Source organism: Ictidomys tridecemlineatus, chromosome 8, assembly GCF_052094955.1.
Source record: "Ictidomys tridecemlineatus isolate mIctTri1 chromosome 8, mIctTri1.hap1, whole genome shotgun sequence".
NCBI classification, from domain to species: domain Eukaryota; kingdom Metazoa; phylum Chordata; class Mammalia; order Rodentia; family Sciuridae; genus Ictidomys; species Ictidomys tridecemlineatus.
In genome coordinates this window covers 65,193,556-65,218,697 of record NC_135484.1, presented here as the reverse complement: position 1 = coordinate 65,218,697, position 25,142 = coordinate 65,193,556, and the positions used below count along the sequence as shown (strand labels likewise).

The following is a 25,142-nucleotide window of genomic DNA, read 5'->3' as shown; positions in this document are numbered from 1 at the left end:
TCTATTTTCCTTCTGTTTCCAAGCCCTTGGTAGCCCTTTGAGTGTGTTTGTATTCACTAGGAAGGGACATTTCTGTGGAATTAATCAAATAGGGAATTCAATGTTCCTTGCAGATAATTTTGGTCATGTCCCATTGGGGACTTTCTAGTCCGAATTCTCATCTTTCCTGGGAAAAGACTCACGTGTTCCTAATCCTCATTCTTTTCTCCACTTATAGTGAAGGACAATGTAGTAAAACTGTCATTCAAAGAACTAATGACAATGTGCATTCAGCAAGACACTCTGGGGGAACTTTGTCACTAAAATGAGGCAAAATTTATGAGAATAAGATGTAAAATGTACTAACTACAAATGAGCACCAAAAATACTTTTAGAAAGCATCATTATAATTAACCTATCTTCTAGTTTTGCTAAAATTTTAAGAAGTTTCTAGATTGGATAATTAAAAAACATTCACAAATCCTAATATATCCCAGCAAATCCAGAAATCATAAATCCCATCTTCAAAAGGAAAATTAGTGCTACTGCTTTTGATAATAATGAAATTTTCATGTTAAATGTCTAGTTTAAAACTTTTGAAATCTACATATTCTGTTTCTTAATGTTTTTTTTTAATTTATAAAATAATTAGGATTCATATCCTAGCCCTGGCTTTGTGTTCCATGAGCTTTTATTGTGGAAGATGCTGCTGCTGCTTTTATTCATACCATAATATGAGTTAATTTAACTCTATGTCTTGAAGAAGCCTATGGCTGTTCTCTACCATTAAAAGCTCTACCTGCAATTCTACTTTCTGTGCATTTGCTAGAACCTAGTCCAAGACCTAGGGCTGGGACTAAATGCCACCTACTGAGAAGGTTTTTGGTCAGCTTGGTGTGGGACATTTGCATGGTGGAGTCAAGGAGATTAAAGTTAGCAGAAACCAGTTTGGGGAGTCGTGGGCATATTTAAGGTGGTTGAAGCCACAGATAAGTAAGGATGTCCTAACAGAGGGTTATGGTATAGGAAGACCTTAGGATTAATGTTCAGAGCCCTTCCTAGATACCCAATAAGGAGTAAATAAATGAACTAGATAATGGAAATGGACTAGAAAATGGCAAAGCACTTTTATTAATTTCTCTTTAAGTCTAAGTCAAAAAGACTGTTGTCATCTACATCAAACTTCACCTCCACACCTCCAGAACTCTCCCAGACAACGAGTGATGAAAGTTTGTAAAAACCCTATCAACAGGTCATGTGTATTATGCTTGAGGTAAAGCCATCCTATGTAAACACACATCATATTCTTATTGATGTACATATTAGCTCATGATTACTACAGTATGTTTTTTGGGATTTTTTACAAACTGCCTGTTGGCTTGATGTTTTTATTTTTTTCTTAGAAAACACACAAGAACTGCCAAGATGAAAGAGTAGCCACTCCTAAATCACTCCAAATGTCATCATGACTACAAGCATAATTTTCCTAAATCAGTAGATTTGTGCTGAAGAAATAGAAATTCATTCAAGTGTTGGATTCACACTGTATTGTCATTTATAAACAGAATTTTACTTTTGTGTGTAAGAATCATTTTCTTATTCACAGGATCAAACCAAAATGATGACTGCTCAATTTGATTGTCAATATTGCACAGCCTCACTTCTTGGGAAGAAGTATGTACTAAAGGATGATAATCCATACTGTGTTTCATGTTATGATCGTATCTTTTCTAACTATTGTGAGGAATGCAAAGAACCAATTGAATCAGATTCCAAGGTAAGTCTCACCTCAATTCACATAAAAACTGATTATAAGCAGCAAATGCTTCGAAATGCTTTGATTCTATTAGTGTTGACTTTTAGCTCTATTTTCTTAATATTTTATGTAAGGATTTTTTTATTTCCTTATACTTACATGAGGATTAATTAGTTGTCACTAATGAAGTTCCAGTCATGACACTTAGCACTGTGAAATATAGCATGTGCTTCAATCTTTACATGGTCTTGTGAGGTTGTGTTTTAGGATGATAAACATTAAAAAAGTTAAGCTATTTCCCCCAAAGTCCCACAGCTAAAATATTGAGTTATTACTGAAATAACAAGTGTATAAATAAATATATAAATAATTGAAGTGTAAAGATGGAAAATTAATACTTTCCAACTTAAAAATCAACCTCAGCTCCACTAAACCCCACAAGATTTGGAAACCTCCCTTTATACCACCCATTCTTCCTGCAATGCTCATTGATCACCATTATCTTCTTTCTTCCTTTCTTCCTTCCTTCCTTCCTGCTTTCTCTTTCTCTCCTTCTTCATCATCTTCTTAACTTTGCTTTTATTAGGTGGTATTATTTGTATGCTTATTTAGTTAGTTAAATCTCAACGTGTAATGGGATATTACAATCTAAAAATTAAAAACAATTCCTGAAAAATCTCTTGCACTATGCAAAAGGAAACTGGGGAAAACAGGAAAAAATAGCAGAAAGTCAGTGTATTTTCCAGCTCCTTTAGTGACCAACCAAGAAACACCCAGACTGTAGCTCATAATTACTCCACTCTCTCTTCACTATAGATAACAGTATCAATAACAACTTTCCCTCAAGCTAGTAGAACAACCTACTGGCACTAGAGTCCCATGAGTGTTTAGTTTTGTCTTATAAAATGGCCTTTATTGCAAACACATTTAATTAACTTTTATTTACTGTCTCAAAGGATCTTTGTTACAAACAAAGGCACTGGCATGAAGGATGCTTCAAGTGCACCAAATGCAAACACTCTCTGGTGGAAAAGCCTTTTGCTGCCAAGGATGAGCGCCTGCTGTGCACAGAGTGCTATTCTAATGAGTGCTCCTCTAAATGCTTCAAATGCAAAAGGACCATCATGCCTGGTAAGATCTCCTGGGAGTGCTGGTGTCTAACCAAAGCTGCAGTGTTTTTCATAAAGGGCCACAATGTGCCCTATTACAGCAGTTCACAAAGCCTTGGGTTTGAGAAAGACAATTTTCTTTCTCACTTGATCTCACTTCATGTACTTTACAAAATAAAAAGGTTGTTCATTTATTATCCTTGAACAGGTAAATTAGTGTTCTGTGTATTTTAATAAAAACTGATTCATAGATAACATTTTCAAGCAGAACCTGAATAAATGGTGGGTTTTGTTGTTGTTGTTTGTTTGTTTGTTTTTTAATAACACAACTTAAACACATTGCCCGGGACATAACAAATGTTCTAAGGAAAAAAAAAAAAATCTGCTAGAGGAGATTGGGGCCAACTATCATGTTGTAACTCTACCCAAGCTGGTTCAGGGATCAGTCTTCATTGTTTCTTTTAGGGAAGACAAGTCTCTATGTAAATCATTCCACTTTTGACAAGCATGAATTCATTATATTTTGGTCCTTTACTCTCTCTCTATGGACAGCAGTGTAAGACCTGAAATTCTTTCTCTCTGTCTCCTCCTTCCTTCCCTTCTTTTCTCCCCCATTCTCTCTTTTACACACACACACACACACACATTTTCTTATTATGGATTCAAATAATTTTAGAGGCTATAACTATACAATATAAATCTTGGGGGTTGTGCCCTGGGCATTTCTAATATCCTTGTAATTATTATTATGACCCAATTTATCTAAACCACGTGCAGCCATTCCTATTCTCCATTTAAAATACTTTAACATCTCTAAATTGTGCCTTATGCAGTCCTTGGAGGAGTTTTCAGTGAAAGAATAATTCATTGTCATCAAGGCTGAACTGTATTAACTTTTCTTTCCCCAGATGGATGTTTTCTGACAGAATGTAATTTTTATGAAAGGACAATTCGTTTTTCAACTTGGTGTTTAAAATATGTATTTTAAGTAATTTGATCTACACTTACCTAAAGAAAATAAAACCATGCCTGACTAGTACTAACAGGTTCTTACTTTTGGATTTCATAGGTTCTCGCAAAATGGAGTTTAAGGGAAACTACTGGCATGAAACCTGTTTTGTGTGTGAGCTTTGCCTACAGCCAATAGGCACAAAGCCCTTGATCTCCAAAGAGAATGGAAATTACTGCCTACCATGTTTTGAGAAGAAGTTTGCTCATTACTGCAACTTTTGCAATAAGGTAATTATCTAAAGAGGATGAAACTTGTAGAAGCTTCCGTATCATTGCTTTCTTTTTCTACATGATATATTTGGAATGAACTGATAGTCATATCTGTCTAATACATTCATATTAGCTTTGAATTCCAACATGCACAAAACCACTCTCTGTCAGCGAGGATGACCACCTATATTTTATCAGCTATAAAATTTCATCCAGAACATGAATTTAATTTTCTAGTGGTTCAAGTGATTTGACATTCCAGTTCCATTCACTGCTTCTATAAACAAGTTCATGCATTCTGAGAGACAGTACATTTCTCTTTGAATACAAAATTCTTAGGAAATAATTTTTGATCCTTTCAGTGTTAACTGTTTCAGAGGAATATGGACTTGCTTCACAGAGTGACTGAAGAACCAAATTAGATAAGATCTTAACTCCTCACATTGTGCAATGCAAATGTCTTCTTGGTTTGAAGCTTTGGCATTTTCAAAGAGTAGGTTTGTGGTGATCTTAAGGGGAATTCCATAAAGATGAAAACACCAACAAAACTAAGAGCTTCAAGTTCTTTTACTTCCAGTTTCAGTGTTGCATGCAGGGAGTTGGTTTCCCATGCAAAGTTTATTTTCCAAGGGGGAAAACAAGTCATTTTTCAGAGGTAAATTTTGTCCAACTCTTCTTTATCCTCTATATTTTTATGTGGAAAGTGGCTCACATCTCTAATCTTGATGAACCCTGTCCATACTTTATAACATATATTAATATTCTCAAAGTAAGTCTTGACCTGTGAGACATTACAAGTTTAAAATGACACTATAAATTACAATGAGAATGTTGATTCATGAAAACACTTCGGATTGGTATACTGGTTCCTAAATATTTTTGATCCATAGGCAACGTTGGCAGTTCTCTTAAGACCATTTGTATATTTGCATCTGGATATCTGGGTCTCATTACCACCTACAAGTGCATATACACACACATATGAACACATATACAGTAATTTTCTACATATATTAACAATACCAATACTACATTTATATTTAAATAAATATACTCTCCTAAGTTGTAATTATTGAGTTATATTATAATGATGGTTGAAAATTACAATGGATAGTAATATTATATGAAATCATCTAGTACTCAAAGAAACACTGACAGGAAATGTTTCAAGCAGTGGTCAGATCCTATGACTCCATTGAATTACCAGAGTCAATGACATAAATTTAAAAATAGATGCTAGAAATAAAATGAGTAGGTTTAACTGTTTTGAAAGACAACTAAGTAGCCAATTTAGGTTTCCTTTCTTAAAGACGTAAACTAAAATATTAATGGAATTTGTGAGAATTATCTTAAAATTTGTTGGGCAATATGAATGTTCTTTCATTACTGCTGTAAAGATTCAAGATAGGAACTTCTGTCGTAATTCAGGGCTGAATACAGTTTGGGATGAATTGAAGCATTGGTGCTTCCCAGGTTATAGGCAGCTGTGACTATATTTAGAATGTGATTCAAAGTCATCAAAAATTTATGAAATGTTTATGTTGGATAATAGGTCATGGCATGCCAGATTATTTTCTGTTTAATTTTTAAAACTACAAGTTCCATAAGGAAAGCTGGATGTAAATGTTTTTGATCAAAGCTAAAGAAAAGCAATTTTTTTTCAACCCAAACCAAAGACCACATGGTTTTTAGAAAGAAAAAACTACTTGACAACCAGGCCTTTAAACTTTTTCAACAGATTTTATTTTGTCATACTAAATTTATTTTCCTCTAGAGAGCAACTGACTTCAAACCACAAGTGCTTTGAATTCAAATTTCTCAGAGTTCAAATAGAGTTAAATATGTTCAACTCTTGCTTTGGTATCTATGGCATGAAAAATCATCATTGCCTCCACTTCTCCAGAGACGAAACTTATTATAAATCATGGAATCAGTGGCCAAAACCAAGCTTAAATATTAGACTTCATCTTAGTTCACCTCCCTCTTCAAAAGAAATGTAATCACAAGGAAAAGATTTTTAATGTTCCAGAGTTTCTTCTCCCTAATTAAATAGACCTTGGTGTATATATCAAGTTTTATTTTGCTGTGAATACATTTTCCAAGTTTTAAATCTTTTAAGCATTGCCTGCTAATCATTTGACCAAACAACTCAAAGGCATCATGATTTTTGCTGTGCCTGCGGTAAGGCATTTGAAGTCAGTAGGGGGTATTTTAAATTGCTTTACTTCACACACACCATTATACTTTCATTTACTTATTCAGAATAGTAAACTTTTTTCCTTTAGGAAAAACAACTTTTATGTCAAGTATCTTTAATTTCTAAGATATTTATTATAAGTTTAAAAATATCTTTAGAATATTTTTTCAAAAGCCTTACATGATAGACAAACAACACTTGAGTTTGTCAAAAATAAAATGACTTAAACTATCTTCAATATGAGTTAATTCTAATACAAAGACTGTAGGCCATCTCTGATATCATATTGTTTCATTCTTTATAAAACGTGTACAGGAACATATTCCAATTTCCTCAGCAATTCTAGGAGTTCAATGATCACAAATTTGAAAAATGATGACTTCAAAGTAACTACACAAGAAGAGTTGCCTAATATTTACCCATCTGATTCTGATAAATATATTTAAAGTTTTTAAGAAGTTGAATCCTTGGATTAAATTGACTAAGAAAAACTATATTATCTTGTGAAGAACTAATAAGCATCTTTGGCCAAACCCTATCATACCCTAAGGCTCAATATATAGTGAGTGCCATTATTTGAGTCCTGAAGATAAAAACACATACCCTACAACATCTTGTGCTAGATACAATATTAGAATTGCTTTCCGAAAGTTTTATTATTGTTGTTGTTGTTGTTTTTAAGTATTCATTCCACAAGATCTTATCAACTGCTTACCCATGCAAAATAACCTCAACTCCAAATGGTATTAATGCTTATGTACACAGGTGGTGGGGTCAGACTGTGCAGGTTTGAATGCTGTCTCCAGGAAATGTAATTTAGCGACTTTAACTCTTGGTTCTTGCTCATCTGTAAAACGGGTAAAGATGATAGTCTCCTCCAAGCAGAGATGTTGAGAATATACAAAGAGGCCACCTCTTAGAACAGTACTGAGGACCTCAAAACAATTAAGAAATGTAAGTCATTAATAGCAAATGACGATATTTACCAATTCCATCCAGGATTTCTACTGTCAGATATTCTTGACCCTAGTACAAAGCTTTCAGGAAAAAGTAGATGTTTTTCCTCAGATCCTTACAAATTAGATATTGATGTAAGAACATAGTATAGAACTATCTTAACTCTGATGGCAAAGCTAAGAAAACTCAAAGGAAGATGAGGTGAATCAAACACCTATTTCTTTTCATCTTCTTGAGTCCAAAAAGGCCATGCCATTTTTCTGATCCATTGGTTGAGAAAAATTAGAATAATTTTCATTTTTTTACCAATCCTATTTAATTCATATAACATTTGATTTCACAAATTGACTCAAAAAAAATCACAGAAGTTTTAAGGAAAATAAAATCCTAAATCAAGCAGGTAGAGTATCAGTTGTGACATAGAATGACATCATGAAAAGTTCTAACATGCAATGGAGACCACACTCATTGACTTTTTTTGAAATCCTTTGGCAGGTGATATCTTCAGGTGGGATAATGTTTCATGACCAGCAATGGCATAGAGAGTGTTTTCTGTGTAGTGGCTGTAGGAAAGAGCTTTGTGAAGAAGAATTTATGTCCAAAGATGATTATCCATTCTGCATGGACTGTTACAACCATCTTTATGCCAAAAGGTGTGCAGCATGTACCAAACCCATTACTGGTAAGTTCTCCAGTTCAACATGGTACCACCATAAGACAGTTATAACTACATAAAATGTTACCTAGTTAGTTTAGGAAATATAAGTAAAAATTCTAAATCTTTCAATATACTTTTGTATTTCCTTTCCTTTTTAGCAAACACAACTGAGGTACCCATTTATAAATTCAAATATTAAATGGACCCCTCAAGGAAAGGACAGAGTAGAATTTAGATAACTATGCTCTTCAAAAGAAATTAAACACTACCCTAATGGTACAGATTTTAAGTAAAGTCATAGTTTAAGGAAGGAGAAAATAGGATGAGATATGAGGTCAGAGAAGACATTAAATGAAGAGTCCTGATTTGAGTCTCATTAAGGATTTGAGTGGGAGGAAAGAGTATAATAAATCAGAATTCTGCCTTTATTCCAAACACAGCCAAGCAAAATTAAGATACAGAAGTTTTTAATTAAGTATAATATTCTATAAAATATCTGAAACTGCTATGATTAGGAAAACATAGGTCAGGAATGAACTAAACTTCATTTTAACATGCTTCTAACAAATACATTACTCTCTTTTCTCTCCATTCACTTGCAACAAGTTGAAATTATGAACAGAGGAAAGAAAAACAATATAGCTTTCTACTAAAGAAACAAGATACATGAGATATGATTTGAAAAATGACATCAATGATAAATTGATCCATGTTAAGTAGGTTTTCAAGGTTTAAAAAAATGCATTATATTTTCCTCAGCCATCTCTAAACGGCTAATCCTATAGTAAGGGAACTAAAGCCAGCATGATACTTAAGAAACCAGCAGCTATTCTTTGAAGCAATTTATCGTCACTTAATAATGTGACAGAACTATATTCTGCTCTCCATTCTGACGATATTTCATTTTTTTTTAGTTCAGATTATATAACAAGAGAATTAAAGATGATGCTATCCCTTTCCTCCTCCTCCTCCATTTTCAAATAAATATAACAAAACAAAAGTCGATTCCATGTGTCTTCCAATGAAGGAAAAGAGTTTCATGCAAACCCCAACTTTCAGGCTTCCACCCACTTGCATAGGGACCCCATTTTTTTTTCAAATTCTCCCATTAGCCATGGGCTGCGTCTGACTAGCAGAACAGCTTTGTTAGGCCTGGACATATTTAGGGGGAAAGATGAATGTAAAATCTACTTCTGCAGCCAAAAGCAAATATAGAGCTTACCACTGATGAAGAGGCTGCCTTCATGTTCTCTAAGCAGGCTCAAGGTCACATGGAGCCAAGCAGCTGCCATTTTGTGTGGGGAGTGCCCTCTGTGTTCCTCTCATCCTGTCTCTGTCACTCAGGTACATTACTTCCTTGACCCTTGCAAGGAGTTGACAATTCCAGACTATTGGGTCTCAGAGCATATGCTCCTAACCACTCTACTTTCCTGCTTTCTATACATTTGGCTTCTCTTACAACTAAGGGAACAAGACACCATCTCCACCACTTTGTTCAAAAATGGGACTTCCAGACATGCATAAGTACCTTGAGCTCCAAAATCTTAGTAAATATGCCATCACAATTGATTCCACACATTTTTTTTGAATCGAACTAGAAAAAAGGGACACCAATAAGGAAATGGGGAAATCAAATAATTTAAAATGTGGTGCACATTTCTTTGGGCACTCAAATAGCTAATAAAGATCTCAGAGAACATACATTAATGAGTTTCAATTCTGATTTATCACAGATATGTCTAAGTGATTTTTCTGATGAATTGTTCCAAATCATTCACTGAAATCAGCTTTTTAAAGTCAGACAAAAACAATTTTGTTTTTTTCTCACAAACACAAGGATGATCAAGAACCACAAATCACACCCAACAGTAACATAAATGTATATCTGATTTAGAACAGTTTAAAGGGAACTTCTAATAATAATCTTACTTCAATTCTTGATTGAAACTAAAATGCTTGCAAAAACCTCCAAGTCACTTACTATTTCTTGATCTGACTGCTTAATATATATAGGCCTGGAAGTAAATATTCTTTAAAATTGGAGCTATCTGAAGTAATATACCATAGATATTTGGGGCTGGGAATGTAGCTCAGTGGTAAAGTGCTTATCTAGTATACAAGTAGGCTTTGGGTTCAATTCCCAGTGGCCCCCAAAAAACAAAAACCCACAAACTACAATAGCTATTTGAATAAAAATACCATATTAATATACCTGATACTGCCATATACTTATCTTTAGAAATTTGGGCATTCATGTAAACATATGTCATCTTAAGGATCTGTATTCTGGGTCACAGAATACATAATTTCAATGACCAGGAATAAGTTCTTGGATTTGTGTTTATTTAGAGGAAGAGGAATTTTAAATATTGTATTTTCTCCAGAGAGAGTTGGTAATATTCTTGGTTACGTTTTGTTTTACCAGGATTTGGTTAAAATTAATTTGGTGAGGTTAATAGCATAGTCTGTGAAGCCAGACTGCCTTGGTTGGAATCAGATCTTACCACTTACCATTTGGTTGACCTCTGGCAAGTGGTTGAACTTCTCCACCTCTTGTTTTTTGTCTAAGTGGGATGATGCTAATATCTTCCCCCATGAAAATTAGATGAGAGCCATATGAGGTAATACACATAAAGGGCTTATAGTAGTGAGGTAGCACATATTTAGGGGCTCAAAAAATGCCAACTCTTATTGAATTGACTTGCTAAGAACAAATAAAGCCCAACAAAAGAGGTGGCAGAGACAAGTTTCCAGGCTGACTTTCTTACTGCAAATGATCTTCATGACCTAAAGGAGTAAACATAGTGCTTCAGTTTTGGACACTGCCAGATGCTTTGATGTTTTTCTTCTTTGTAAAATTTTAGAACTACTTTACATTTGACACTTATATAAGGCTTACTAATTGAATCAAGAAAAACTCATAAGCATCAAAGTGCTAGATATCTAATAATTTTATGAATAGAGATGATTCATGTATATACATAGAATATGACTCTTACAATCAGTTTATTAATGCTTCAAATAACTTTGAGGGAATCACTTGTTATATACTAATTTATTAGAAACTAGTGATGATAACATCATGAATAAGCAACTGTAAATTTAATCAAGGAAAGAAAGTAGGGATTTGAAGCAAATTTCTCTATGAAGTACTAAACTCTAAAGATATCAACTATGACTTTTTAAGAGGGAAACAAAACTTCATTATCACAGTCAGAGAGAGTTTATCTGAAATGGAATGCTTATTCACACTTTCAATTTCACCATCCTAAAATGGAGTTTTTAGAAATTATATATGAGTTAGCACATGAATTATTTCATCTACACTCCATGGATGATAAGAAAATTATAGAAAATCTATAACATTAAGGTCATTTTGAGAAAACTTGTCAAATAAATAAACCCAAGCCTCAGGCAAATCAACCACTTTCCAACTTTTAGATCTTTTCTCCTCTATAACATCTCTATTTCTTGAACTACGCCCTGAAATCATATTAGGCAGAAAAATCAGAGGGTCACTGCAGACTCAAATTCTATTAGCTTTTAAAAAACACAACAGCAAAAGTGTGCCCTAAGTTAAAATGGTAGAGGCTAATGAGACATTTCTTGGGAATTAATCTCTGAGGACTCGGGGTGTGATAGAGCACCTGCCTAAGCATGTGTTTGAGTTTGGTCCCTTGCACTGAAAAAAAAAATGAAAGAAAGAAATAGGCCACAGTGGCAGGAGCAATTCAGATTCATAGATTTTTTTTTTTAAATTACTTTTTGGTTGTAAATAGATAGCATGCCTTTATTTTACTTATTTTTATGTAGTGCTAAGGATGGAACTGGCAAGAGTTCTGCCACTGAGTTACAATCCCAGCCCCAAATTCATAGACCTTTACAGCCTTCTTCTTGGAGTGACACCTCTACATCATCTTGCTCACTGCTGTACCCCCAGTTCCCAGAACAGCACGTAATTGAATGGTCAATCAGGTTGATTCAATACACTCATTGAGTGAATGTATTTCTCTTCTTCTCCCAATTCCTTTACAGGTCTCAGAGGGGCCAAGTTTATATGCTTTCAAGACCGCCAGTGGCACAGTGAGTGCTTTAACTGTGGAAAGTGTGCCATCTCCTTGGTGGGTGAGGGCTTCCTGACTCAGAGCATGGAAATCTTCTGCCGAAAATGCGGTTCTGGGGTGGACACTGACATCTAGGAGGCAGCGATGGTAGTCTTTCTCCACCAGAAATCCATTTTGTCTTTGTTCTCACTAAATCCAGAACTGAGTTGCAGTAGTATTTTTTTAACTTAGGTTTTAGAAAATTGTTAATGTAGGGTTTATAGCTATAAACTTATATTAAGGGCACAAAAAAAAGCAGTTTACCAAAAGAATATTTGTTAAATCACAAAATCAGCTCTCCTTGCAAAATACTGCTCTCTGCTGTTAGAAATATGGGAAAAATATTTCTTCATAATTGAGTATATGACCTGTACCTAGAAGTTGTGGATATTATTACTGAAGAGTGACAGTTTTCAAAACTACAGAGTAAAAAAATCAAAGAGTTAAATTGAGAGGTATAAATTAGGCTAACGTTTGCATTTCTAGCTAGTGAGAAAAAGAACAATTCACAGTAGAGTCGTGCTGGCTATAGATGATCCCTTCCTACTACTTCTCCCTACCTATGCTGTCCACCTTGCCCCAAGCCAACCATTCCTCAGCTGGTAAATCTGCCACATGATCAGGAGCTGCACTCCTAACTCAAAGTAGCCTCTCTATAAATAAGTCAGTATTTATTAGGCCACAAAGAAAATTTGAGTGAAAAGTCTCTCACCATATGTTTATCTTTGTATCAGACATTAACTGATAGTGACACACCTAGCTGTCTCAAGATGATATTTTTACCACATTATTTGGGACAAATGGAAAACAGCCTGTGCTCTCCATGGTCAGTTACTAGTTATAGCAGCTCCTGGGTAGGGTGGAGGAAGGTTGGGTAAAAAAACCCACCTAGATATATATATACATATATATATATATATATATATATATATATATATATATACTTTCAGGTTACTGCAGAGCATAAGATGTTCTGACTGAAATATAGATTGTGGCTCATTACAACAATGACAATAGCGTCACATAAAATTCAATTAAAATTGTCATTAAAACAATTTTTAAAATGGTTTATAATGCAGGGGTATTTAAAGATGCTAACAATTCAGAGATTCTAATAGGAGATCAGGCTCTATAGAGTACTTGAAACTACAACTGAAGTAAAATATGAGATATTTTCTCATATTCACATTGTAAAATGCCAAACTACCCATGTTTTCCTACATTATATGAAATTGCAGGTGTAGAACTATCATTTGCCAATTGCTTCATTATTATTATTATTATTCCATTCAAAATATTGAGTACAGGAGATGCAACATTTTCTCTGTTACTCAATTGTAGACAAACATACAACACATAATGCTTTTTCGTTAAATAATTAGTAGTATTTAGTAATTTTGCTATGTAGGTGAGTATGCATATGATCAGGCTTGCATTTAATCTCTACAATTAAAATTTACAGGATCACTTTTAGATAGGGATTTTTATCATTCTTGAATAACTATAGTTTGTATATATATTTTCACATAAAATAGTTCATATTTAAAAGGTGGCTTAGTCATCAAACGTGTTTATACATGTGCTGTGTTCAAAAGTAGACCTCACACTGTTTTGCATCTGAAGTGATGACAGGGTGAATCCAGGCATGGAATTGTGGATATGCCAGATGCAGAGAATCCTCCTTTACAGCGTAGACAAAGCACCCTTTAGACATAACACACATCTGCAAAACAATTAGGAAATAAGGCCTCATTAGATTGATATCCACACCAAAAAAAAAAAACTGTGAAAATAATATAGCTAACTTATTTGATTTATACAATAGAGAGAAAAGCTCTTTTAATTGACGTATCCAAAAATGGAATAAGCTGCCTCAGGAAACAGTGGACTGACTCCCCATGACTCCAGGTGACATCTACACAGGCAGGAAAGTTGTTAGAAGCAAATTGCATGTGCTAATAAGAATTTAATGGTTTGAAAGTAGCAGAGAGGTGGTACCAGAGCAGGGAGAAATGAGATTGCTAAAAGAGAAAGTGTCAGAGGAAGGAAGAATATTAATTCTTAGGATAAAAAGTGTATATGTAACAGGCCATAGAAAGTTACCAACTTTTCTCACATGGGGATGAAAAAGAAAATCATGATAGTGTTTGTGGGAACTAAAGGAGGCAGGGTTCCAAGGCTTAGGTTTCTTCCTACAGAGGTTCATTCATGTGGTTAGTGGCAACAAAAAATGAAAAGAGAAGATGCCCAAGATAATGCAGGCTTGGAGCTGTATTTGTTAATTTTGGGGGGTCAACAAATCAAAATATTTTATGTTGTTTTGGGGATTAAAGATGACAAAGAAAAGCAAAAGAGAACTGTGGTTTCAATGATTATGGGGAGCATACCCAGGGGCTCAATTCTTAATTGATGAAATCATAAAAAATGTTATATGAGGACCAACTAGCACCATTCATTAAGTGTAATGCAATTGTGCCACAGTCACAGGTTCAAAACTTAGTCATTATAATTAAATATATATATATATATATATATACATATATACATATGTGTGTGTGTGTATATATATGTGTGTATATATATATGTATATACATATATGTATATACATATATATATATATGTACATTGCAGTTAAAAGATCAGCCAACCATTGAGAAAAATGATAACACTGATCACAACTCACTTTAATTAAAATCACTGCAAAATTTAAAGCCACAAGTGAAAAATCAACCCCCATACATTTTTGATATTAGTAATACCATTGTTTTACTTTAAGTAAGAAGTATTTTTTAATCTATTCATCATGTTAATAGTAGTTCATATTTTAAATATGGAAATGATTTTTGCAGCATGACTTGGATACAATTAGGCCAACAATTATTTTATAATGCAAAATTAGAAAATAATTATAGTTATTATTATAAATAATATAAATAGATGTTTACTACTTTAATAGTACAGATTTTTGCTTGTTTTACAAATTGTGGTTTTTCAGAAGTTTTATATGATAAATACATTTGCATTTCACATGTTTATATTTATTCAATTTCTTCAGAGATTCACTTTTTACATTAACTGTGCAGTAAACAGAACAGATGTGAAACAAAATCTGTATTTTTTCTTTTACTTTTATCACATAGGGAACATGATGACTTTTATCTTCTTGTCCCATCTACTTTTACAACATTCTAATTGATTGTATCTAATGCAGGGCATTAATTAGAAAAATAATATAATTGAAATGTAGCCCAAACAGAATGCCTCCCAATTAAACAAGGAGAACCATGTCTGTGCTCTTTCTTACAATGATCAACTGTATAAATATTGTAAGCAAGAAAATTTTGTTCCTAATTATTATTTCTGTAACTCTAACAATATGCTATAGGAAATAGATCACTTTGATTGAAATTTTTCCACCTTGCCACAAATAATCTTTCACTAATTTCCCCTCTATTAAAGGAATTATTAAAATCTTGATGATTTTAAGCTCTTATTTTTTTCTGTATAAAGCAAAACTTTTGTCTGCAATGTAAGTCTTCACAAACTTTCATCTAATCCACACTACAAGCATCATCTAGTTTTTTTCCAAAAGAAAACCATTAGGAAAGCTGTTAAGAGACTTCATTTGAGCCATCCAACTCAAGAGAATATACCCAAAGGACTTAAAAACAACATACTACAGGGGTCATAGGCATATCAATGTTTATAGCAGCACAATTCGCAATAGCTAAATTGTGGAACCAACCTAGATGCAATGTAGGATGAATGGATAGGGAAACTTTGGTGTATATATACAATGGAACATTAAAAGAGAATGAAATCATCGAATTTGCAGGTAAATGAATGGAGTTGGAGAATATAATACTAAGTAAAGTAAGCCAATCCCAAAAAACCAAAAGGCCAAATGTTTTCTTTGATATGAGGATGCTAACTCATAATGGCGATGAGGGCGTGGAGCATGGGAGGAATGGAGGAAATTTAGATAGGGCAAAGGGGAGGAAGGGGGAAGGGAGGGGATAAGGGGTTAGGAATGATGGTGGAATGAGTTAGACATCATTCTAGTACGTGTATGAAGACACGAATGGTGTGAAAATACTTTGTGTACAACCAGTGACTTGAAAATGTGTCCTCTACATGTGTAACATGAAATGAATTGCATTCTGCATCATGTATAACAAATTAGAATAAAGGGGAAAACAAGAGAATATAGAAGTGAGTCCCTCCACTTGGTCGTCACGTAGCATCTTAGATCCCATACATATATCATGGAGAAAGAATTTAAAAAGATATCAGAATCATAAACTATCTTGAGTTTTCCTGGCTGCATAGCTTTAGAGATGGATATCCTGTTGAAAATAGACAGGAACTATTTCTAAAATTGGAAATCAAAAGGAGGGAAAATCAACAGAAGAGATTCATGCTCAAAACTTGAGTCCATAAAAAAAGTAACTGTCTGTGTGTATTTGTAATGACTGGATAGGATATATCTGTGGTCAAGAAAGGGAACAACTCACTTTGATAGAATTATGTCCTGTGTCACAGAGGAGCAAAGAGTATTTCGGTCAAATATTTTCCCATGAATGGTAATAAACTAATGGAGTGGATTCCATAAAGGGTTTTCTGAGTAAGGAACATTAATGAGCTCAACAGACATTCATTCAATGACTCAGTGACACAAATACTATTTCTATCACACATAAGAAGAAAATCAAATTTGATATTTATGCAAGTGCACACACTGAATCCTCCAGGCTTACTCTATTCAAATGACAGCCTATCTCTAGGTTAACTCTGTGGCATCACTAATGGGTTGTTGACCTGATTGCTCTAACTCCTGTTTTAAGAGAATAAGCGAAGGGAATAAGGATAAAGAAGAAATTGAGAAAGAAACAAAAAAAGTGATGATAAAAAAATGGCCTTCCTGAAAAAAATAGAAATTTAAAACCTTCGTTACCTTATATAATAAAAATTTTCCAAAACTACATTCACAGGAATCAAAATATATTGACAAGAATTTTTATATGAAAATCTGAACTTGATAGCTACACTTTAGCATCTGTCTCCTTGCCTAAATAAAAACTACTCTGTTAGGTATCCCCAGTGGATATGTAGTCACCAAATTCAATGACCACCTTCTTATTAAACTTTCTATACTGCTGCAAAGTATTTGCTTTTGTTGTCTTCCCCATGTGTTTTAGCTTTTCCACTGCTGTGACTAAATGTCCTGACCAGCACAACCATAGAGGAAAAAATGTTTATTTTAGGGCTCACAGTTTCAGAGGTCTTAGCCCATAGAAGGCCAGCTCCATTCCTCAGGGCTTGAGGTAAGACCTCAAGAACATCATGGTGGAAGAGATTGGCAGAGGGAAGCAGCTCACATTATGATCAGAGAGCAGAGAGAGAGAGGAGTCCACTTGATGATATATATATATACACATACACACATATATACACACCCACATATATAATACATATATAATACACACATACATATTCCATAGCCAACTATATATATATCTATATATACATATCCCATCCAATATATATATTATAGCACATATATATAATACACACACATATACATATCCCAAAGCCATTCCCCCAATTTCCACCTTCAGACCTTCAGAATGGTCTCCATTTGTTTTTTATATATATATATCCCAAAGTCACACCCTACCAGCTTTTAGTTACCACTCAGTTAATCTCCATCAGAGGATTAATTCACTAATTGGGTTAAGACTATCACAACCCAATAATTTCTCCTATGAACCTTCTTGCATTGTCTCACATGCTTTTGGAGGACACCTCACATCTAAACCATAACACCTTGTTTCTTCAAAACCTTTCATCCAATGACTCCACAATGCCAGGTTTTCCTAAGCCTCCTAAATGTCTGCCTCCCTTACTGATACATCATCAGTTTTTTAAAAAACATATCCTTCAATGTTCTCAACTTTCTTGCTCAGTATTTCCTGTGTTGGTAAACTCATCTAATTTCATGATTTTGATTAAAACTGAGTCCTAAATATATATTCTCACTTCTGAGTTCTGACCCAAAGTTTCTTGCTGCATTTTGGGCATCTGCAACTCAATTTCAGGTGAATAGCTGACAACTTTGTTATGCTTTCAATAAATTCCACTATCTTTCTGCACTCCTCATCTTTGTTATCCAGATAGAGCTTTTAGAATTCAAGTCTTAAGCACATGAAAATTAGTCATTAGGGAAACACAAAACCACAATGAGATATCACTTCACACAGGATATCTATAATAGTAAGACAGTAAAAAATGCTATTGAGGATATAGAGAAAAAAAATCTTCATATTTCACAGGCACGAACATAAAATTGTACAGCCATTGGGAACACAGTTTGGCAGTTTCTGATAATACTAAACAAAACTACCATAAAACCCAGCAATTTCTACTCCTAGATATCTACCCAAGAGAAATGAAACTGTGTGTCCACACAAATGTTCATAGTAGCATTATTCAAAATAGTTAAACACCTGAAGAACTCAAGCATTGAACTGATTAATGGATAAACTGTGGTATTCCCATACAATGAAGTATTATTCACACACAAAAATGTTTAGAGCGCTGCTACATGCTATGATGTGAATAAATTTTGAAAATACTATGCTAAGTCAAAGTAAGCCAGATAAAAAGTCACATATGATTCCACGTGTACATATCCAGAAAGACCAAACTGATAAAGTAGATTAAAGGTTTCCTGGGGTTGTGGGTAGAAATGTCAAATAACTAAATGGGCATGGAGTGTCTTTACTGGAGGAGATAAAAATATTCTGAAACTGATTTCTGGTTACCGCTACACCACTTGGTAAAATTACTGAAAATTATTGAATTATATAATATGTAATCTATATCTCAATAAAGCTTTTTTTTAAATTAAGATTTGTCTTGGTCTTTTCTTTCCCCAGTCCATTACTACTTAGCCCTATAAGAAATGCCACAATTAGTAGGTGGACACAGTGGTGCATGACTTTAAACTGATCAATTTGGGAAGCTGAGATAGAATGATTACAAGTCTGAAGTCAGTCTGGGCAATTTACTGCCACCGCTTCTTAATTTTCTCTTGCAAACATTTTTTCTTCCCAAATATGTCCTTTACTTTTTCTGTGCTTCTGCCCATGCTGTTTCCTCTGCCTAAGATTCCTTTCTTCTCAGTTGCCTGTCAAAATTTTAATGTTTAAGACCCAGATCAAAGTTACATCCTCTGTGAAACATTTGCAAATGTTCCTTAGCAAAATTTAGTCATTTTCTTCAACTTCTTTTATAATCTTGTGAGAGGTTTAAACAAGTTAATTTATATCACAGGAACGAGAAGCAGCCTAGTTAAAAGATGGTCTTTAAAGATAGAACAACTAGGTTTAGATCCCAGCTTGCCACCTGTGTTTTTGTGTGACATTTTCTGAAACTGCTAAACTCTAATTGGGAAACTATAGCATAAGCCTTAAAAAGCTTCAGTGAATATAAAATAAAATGTGTGTGTGTGTGTGTGTGTGTGTGTGTGTTTGTGTGTGTGTGTGTGTGTTTACATCTACCTGGCACATATTCAGCTTATTATAAAGTTATTAAATGTTAGTTATCTTCAACTTCCTCCCCCCACACACACACTCTATGCTTGGATCATGTTTATTCATGTTTTATAAACCCAGTACTTAGTAAAATATCTGATACTTGGTTGATAACAAATAATGAGTTAAATTCTAGTTGTGAATTATTATTGCTATAATAATATTCTCCCTGTGTTTTCAATAATGATGATAAGTATATAAATTTCTTGCTATTCATCTTTAACATGTTATATGAAGTGGCCCATGTGAGAAGCAACTGGATTGCAAATTAATGCCTGCAACTTCAAGTATCTACTTTTATTTATTTATTTTTTTAATTTTGATACCACGGTTTCCTCTGTCCATATAAATCTGTAGAATATGTTTTTCTCAACCAGAATTTACCTGGATGCCTTGAAACAAATAATTTTTAGGTGCCCATGGAGAATAACAACTTTGAAGTTTCCTCTAGAGCTTTCAAAGTAGACTACATGCACAGCTTTTATGGTAAGCCAGACTATCCCAAATATGCCTGCTGAATTTGAAATCATCTAAGTTTTGTATCATGTGTTTGCAGACAACTAAAAATGCAATTGTACTGAATTTGCTTAAACTGCAAAAATGCAGTGTCTCTGTCTCTGAAAAGTGCTGACAATGTTACTTTAACCTACAGGAGAGTATGCATAGCTTTGGACATCTTCAATTCTTTTATCACAATGGAACAGCATTCATGGACTTCCTCCTCAATCCTTCCAGGGTAAAGCATTCCTCTCCTTACTCCTTATTAAGCTTTGCCTTTTCTTGACACATCCACCTCTTCTGTTTCAGTGTTCTCCTTCTCTTAATGAGCATGAATTCCCTCTGGATATAAACTCAGACTATTCACTTAATTGCTTTGGATGGAATTCCAGAAAACAAACATCTAGTTAGTTCTTTAATCCACATTAGCTTAACTAGCATCCACAATTCTGCTGCCTGGTTACTCTACATTAAATTCAGTATGTGGCCTTTAAGGTGGGCAAACACAAATCTACAGCTAGCAAATGGCCAGAGACAGATCTTAAGATGGACAGAAATAAAACACTCTGGGTATTAAAACTCTCTCATTCTTAGGATTTTTTTTCTCATAAGATCTCTTTTCATCCCTCCTAAGAGGTATGTTTCTAGCTTACAAAATGAACTCTTGGACAGTTTATGACAAGATTAATATCAAAATCCACAATTATTTGGATTCCCAAATAAAAAATTAAGAACCTTTTATCTCTGGCCTTAATATGGAATAATTACTGAAAATTCTCAGCTAATTATCTCCTTTGTGAATAATTGTCATCCTTAAGGCAAGAGCAGTCTCCTCTTCAAATGCATCTGATGCAAATACAGGCAGGTAGGTAGGTATGAATGACTCTGTTTTGGTTTTCTTGACTTCCTCCAGTAACAGCTCCCAAGGATTGAGAACTCTCCATATCCCTGTTAATGTGGAATGTGTTTGTCTTTGTGATTTATTTGTTCATCTTCCCTTTTTTAAAAAAACAACAACAATGGTATAACAAAATGATTTTGTTGTTGTTGTTGTACTGATGAGAGAACTGGGGCTTAAAGATATGAAATAGTTGGCTCAAATAATTATGATACATGCACATGTAATTGCAATACAGACTGCAGAAAGTTTAGTGTCAACATTTCCATGTCCTTCATGCCCTTCTATTGGTCCAAATGCTGTTTCAAAGATTGGATGCCTCAAGACTGTTTTCTCCTTTTTGCTTCCCTGGTTCAGGCTTAATTACCTCTCATCTGGACCCTAAATTGTCTCCTATTGAGACTTGTTTCTCTCTGTGTCTCCATGACCTCAACCTTTTATGTATCCTGCATATTCCTCACTAGGTAAATATTTCCTAATTACCATGTGATCTTGGTTCCTCCATATTCGGCAGTCTTTGTTGGCTCTCCCATAGATACCCTCCAAAATCTAGCTCCAGTCTCTCTTCCTAGACTCCTTTCAGTATTTATTCCCCACTGAAATGTACATCCTTAAGAGTAGAAACTTTGTCTTTTCTATTCAATATATGTATTGCCTAGAACAAAACCCAGCATAGAGGTAGTGAGGTCTTTCTATTTATTCATTGTTCTTCAAATAAATGCTGTATTTATTTTCAACTCAGTTCCTTCACTCAAAATGGTCTCCCACAGTGGGAGTTCTCCCTACCATCTTCACTTTTGCAATTTAATTTCTATTAAAATGCATCCATTATTTAACTTATAGCTCATAAGTCAATTTCTCCAGGTGGAAATATCTTTCCCCTCCTTTATACTCTGGTTATGAAAACTCTGGTGTCCCACACTCATTGTATTTGGTTCAAGTTATAGTTAATTCTTCTCCATCAGTTTATGAGACCATTGACTAAAAACAAAACAAAACAAAACATTATCTAACTTCATTTAATGTTGAGTATCATCAAAATACAATGAATCCTTATTGGTTTTAAAAATGGAATTGATTCACAGTACAAGCCACTTCTGAACTTATTTGTCACGAATACTAAATATTGATACACATATAAACAACAATAATGATGAAAAGGATAACATTGAAACACCGAGTGCTTTGCATAGATTAAATCATTCCAGTAGCACTATGAAGTAGGTACTATGATTAACAGATAGGAACACTAAGGCACAAAGAGATATGTTCTCCAAGTACAGTTTGTTCAAAGTAGAACCAGAATTTTAAGTAGGAGGTTTGCTTTTAGAGCCCCTATAAGTCTTGGACATTACTACTGCCAAGAAAAGGAAGGAGAAAATTTTAAAGAACCAACTATAAACACATTTATATATATCTTAGGCCTCTAAGCTAACAAATATTTGGAAATTGAGTATATTGGATTTATATTTTAAGCAACATTAAGAGAATATAGCATATCAAATTCTTTTACATTAAAATTAATAAAATCATTGAAATAATAACTTTGACACACAGTTTGTGGAAAACTAGTTTGTTTTCCAGACACAAATTTTTTTCCAGTTGCAGAGGATTTTGAAGACACAGCTTTGTAATAATGCCTTTTCTTTCTTTTCCTTTTCTTTTTTCTTTTTTTCTCTCTCTCTCTCTTTCTTTCTTTCTTTCTTTCTTTTTTTTTTTTTTTTTAACAAAGGCATGGTTTGTTCTTTGAATTATCCACTAGATGGCAGAAAATTGTTACTGTCCAAAGCATTTTTTCTAGATTAGTTCAGGGTCCTTTCTAAACTCCAGAAGTTATACAAATTGCTTTCACCTCTACCCCAGCCTTGCTGGCCTCCTCGCAAATGACATTTTAAAGCAAACCACTATTTTTAAACTAGGAAAGAAAAATTCGGAGGTTTTCACAGTACTAAATATTAGGTATGAGCATTCTAATTATATGTTTGTGCTGCTCTGCTTTAGCCTAGTAAGAACAGGTGCACAGACATAGGAAAAGGGCTGAAAGAGCCCCAATAATATGATCTGTCTAGATGTCAGAGTTAGAATAAATTGAAGAGCCTCCAAGCAGGACAGATTTCTACGACTTTTAAGGCAGTTTTTATCTTTAGCATATTAGACCCACCTGAGGGTTCTCCCCAGGCCCAGTTCTCTAAAGCTAGAAACTGGACATTGTTGTTTTTGTTTATTTTTTTATTTTTGGATTTTGGTTGGTTGGTTGGTTGGTTGGTTTGGAGGGCTTGTTTTTTGACTTTTTTTGTATGCTAAGAAGAATACTTAGGACCTCATATATGCTAGGCAAGTGCTCTACTACTGAGTATAACTCCAACTTGAATATCACTATCTTTTCAAGATTTTTCAACTTTAAGAGGAGCAGACTAAATAATCCTGTTCTTTGGCATAGTTGTAGTATTCTAGGATTAATGTATGACAGCCTAACTATACCCTCAACTATTCCAACCCCTAATAAACCCCTATTACATGGTTTATTTTCAAGCAAAATCAGACATTGTATTTTATCTGAAAATATTTTAGTATGAATTTCTAAAAGCACAGGCCTCTTTTTAAGAACATATAACCACCATATGATATTAAAAGTAATAATTACATTTTGAGAACCCATTTTCTCTAGATCCTATTCATTATTAAATGCTCCACCCCTGAGAAATGTGGGTTAATATTGAGAAATTAGATCTTATTTGCAGAAAGTAACTTATCAGAGAAATTTTAATGAAGACTATAAAGAAACTCAATCCTATACCAAAATTTATACCATTTCCCCTAGCACTTTTTCCAAATTTTAAACTTGTTTTTTTATCAAATAGCTATAATCTCCTTACAAAACACTTACTTTAAAAAAAGTTTTTCTACATTAAATGTCAGTAACATACACTGCATGAGATGCTCAAATATAGTGCTCTAACCAGCCACAGATGTCAGATTATATCACAAAGATCGTAGGTTAGATGATGATATTTTAAACTGTGAAGAAGTTTCCCTTGCAACTGGATTGCAGCAGAGAGAGACAAAGTCTGGAGGGAGGGCACTCAACAGGATCATCTTGAGAACAGGTGTTTGAACTCAGACATCTCTCCTGAAGATAACTAAGAATTTACTTATATATAGCCACTTGGTACATGCTATAGTCAGCTTTTTCACATCTATGACCAAAAGACCTGACAAGAACAATTTTAAGGAGGAAAATTTATTTGGGGGCACATGGGTGAAGTCGTCTCAATACACAGACAGCTGGCTCCATTCCTCTGGGCCCAAGGCGAAGCAGAATATCAATGCGGAAGAGTTGGGTAGAGAAGCAGAGAGAAAGATAGCTCCCATTTGATCAAAATATAAACCCCAAGGGCTACGATCAACCCACCTTCTCCAATCACACCTTTCCAGCCTACAGACACTACTCAGTTAATCCTTCAGGGGATGAATGCACTGATTAGGTTAAGGATTTTATAATCCGATCATTTCTCCTCTAAACCTTCTTGTATTATCTCACACATGAGCTTCTGGGGGACACCTTATAACTAAATCATAATATTCTGTCCCTGTCCCCAAAAGTTCTTGCCACTCACACAATATAATACATTTAGTCCATTTTCAAGAGCCCACATAGTCTCAACCATTTTAGCATTGCCTAAAAGTCCAATTCCAAAGTTTCCTCTGAGACTCAAGGTAAACTCTCAATGTGAGCCCCTGTAAAAATCAAAAGCAAGTTATATGTATCCTATACATAAAGGTATATAATAAACTTTTCCATTACAAAAGGAAGAAATAGGGGCATAGAAAGAAGGAATGAGACCAAAGCAAGACCAAAAAATAGCAGGGCAAAACAAGTCCTGTAGCTCCATAGACAGCATCTGGAGCACAGGACATGGTAATGTTCTCTGCAAAGAGCTTGTGGAACACAGCCCATATGTCCTTGCTGGTTGCAGCCCATATGGCCGCTCAGTTGTCTTGTCTGTGCTCAATTCCTGCAGCTTTCCTCAGCAGATGTTCCATGGTACTGGCATTTCTTAATCTTGGGGGTTTCCACTGCAGTTTGGCTTTCTTCTCATATCGTCATGCATGGCCCTTTCAGGGGCAGCCCTCAGGGACACTGACCCTGGGGCACTTTGCCTGACCTCT

General features: G+C 34.4%; 1 protein-coding gene and 1 pseudogene across 1 annotated transcript in view; both read left to right on the top strand.

Annotated features, from left to right (window-relative positions):
- The window catches only part of Fhl5 (four and a half LIM domains 5), a 46,204-nt gene extending 27,313 nt beyond the window's left edge, over nucleotides 1-18,891 (top strand). The window contains exons 2-6 of the mRNA XM_005338009.5: nucleotides 1,586-1,756; nucleotides 2,692-2,866; nucleotides 3,914-4,083; nucleotides 7,715-7,901; nucleotides 11,913-18,891. Of these exons, the coding sequence (XP_005338066.2) occupies nucleotides 1,598-1,756; nucleotides 2,692-2,866; nucleotides 3,914-4,083; nucleotides 7,715-7,901; nucleotides 11,913-12,076 (855 nt within the window). The 5' untranslated portion in view covers nucleotides 1,586-1,597 and the 3' untranslated portion in view covers nucleotides 12,077-18,891. The remainder of the gene's footprint in view (nucleotides 1-1,585; nucleotides 1,757-2,691; nucleotides 2,867-3,913; nucleotides 4,084-7,714; nucleotides 7,902-11,912) is intronic.
- Nucleotides 18,892-19,995: 1,104 nt separating this feature from the next.
- Nucleotides 19,996-25,142, top strand: part of LOC101958235 (glutathione S-transferase A4-like) — a 32,949-nt pseudogene continuing 27,802 nt past the window's right edge.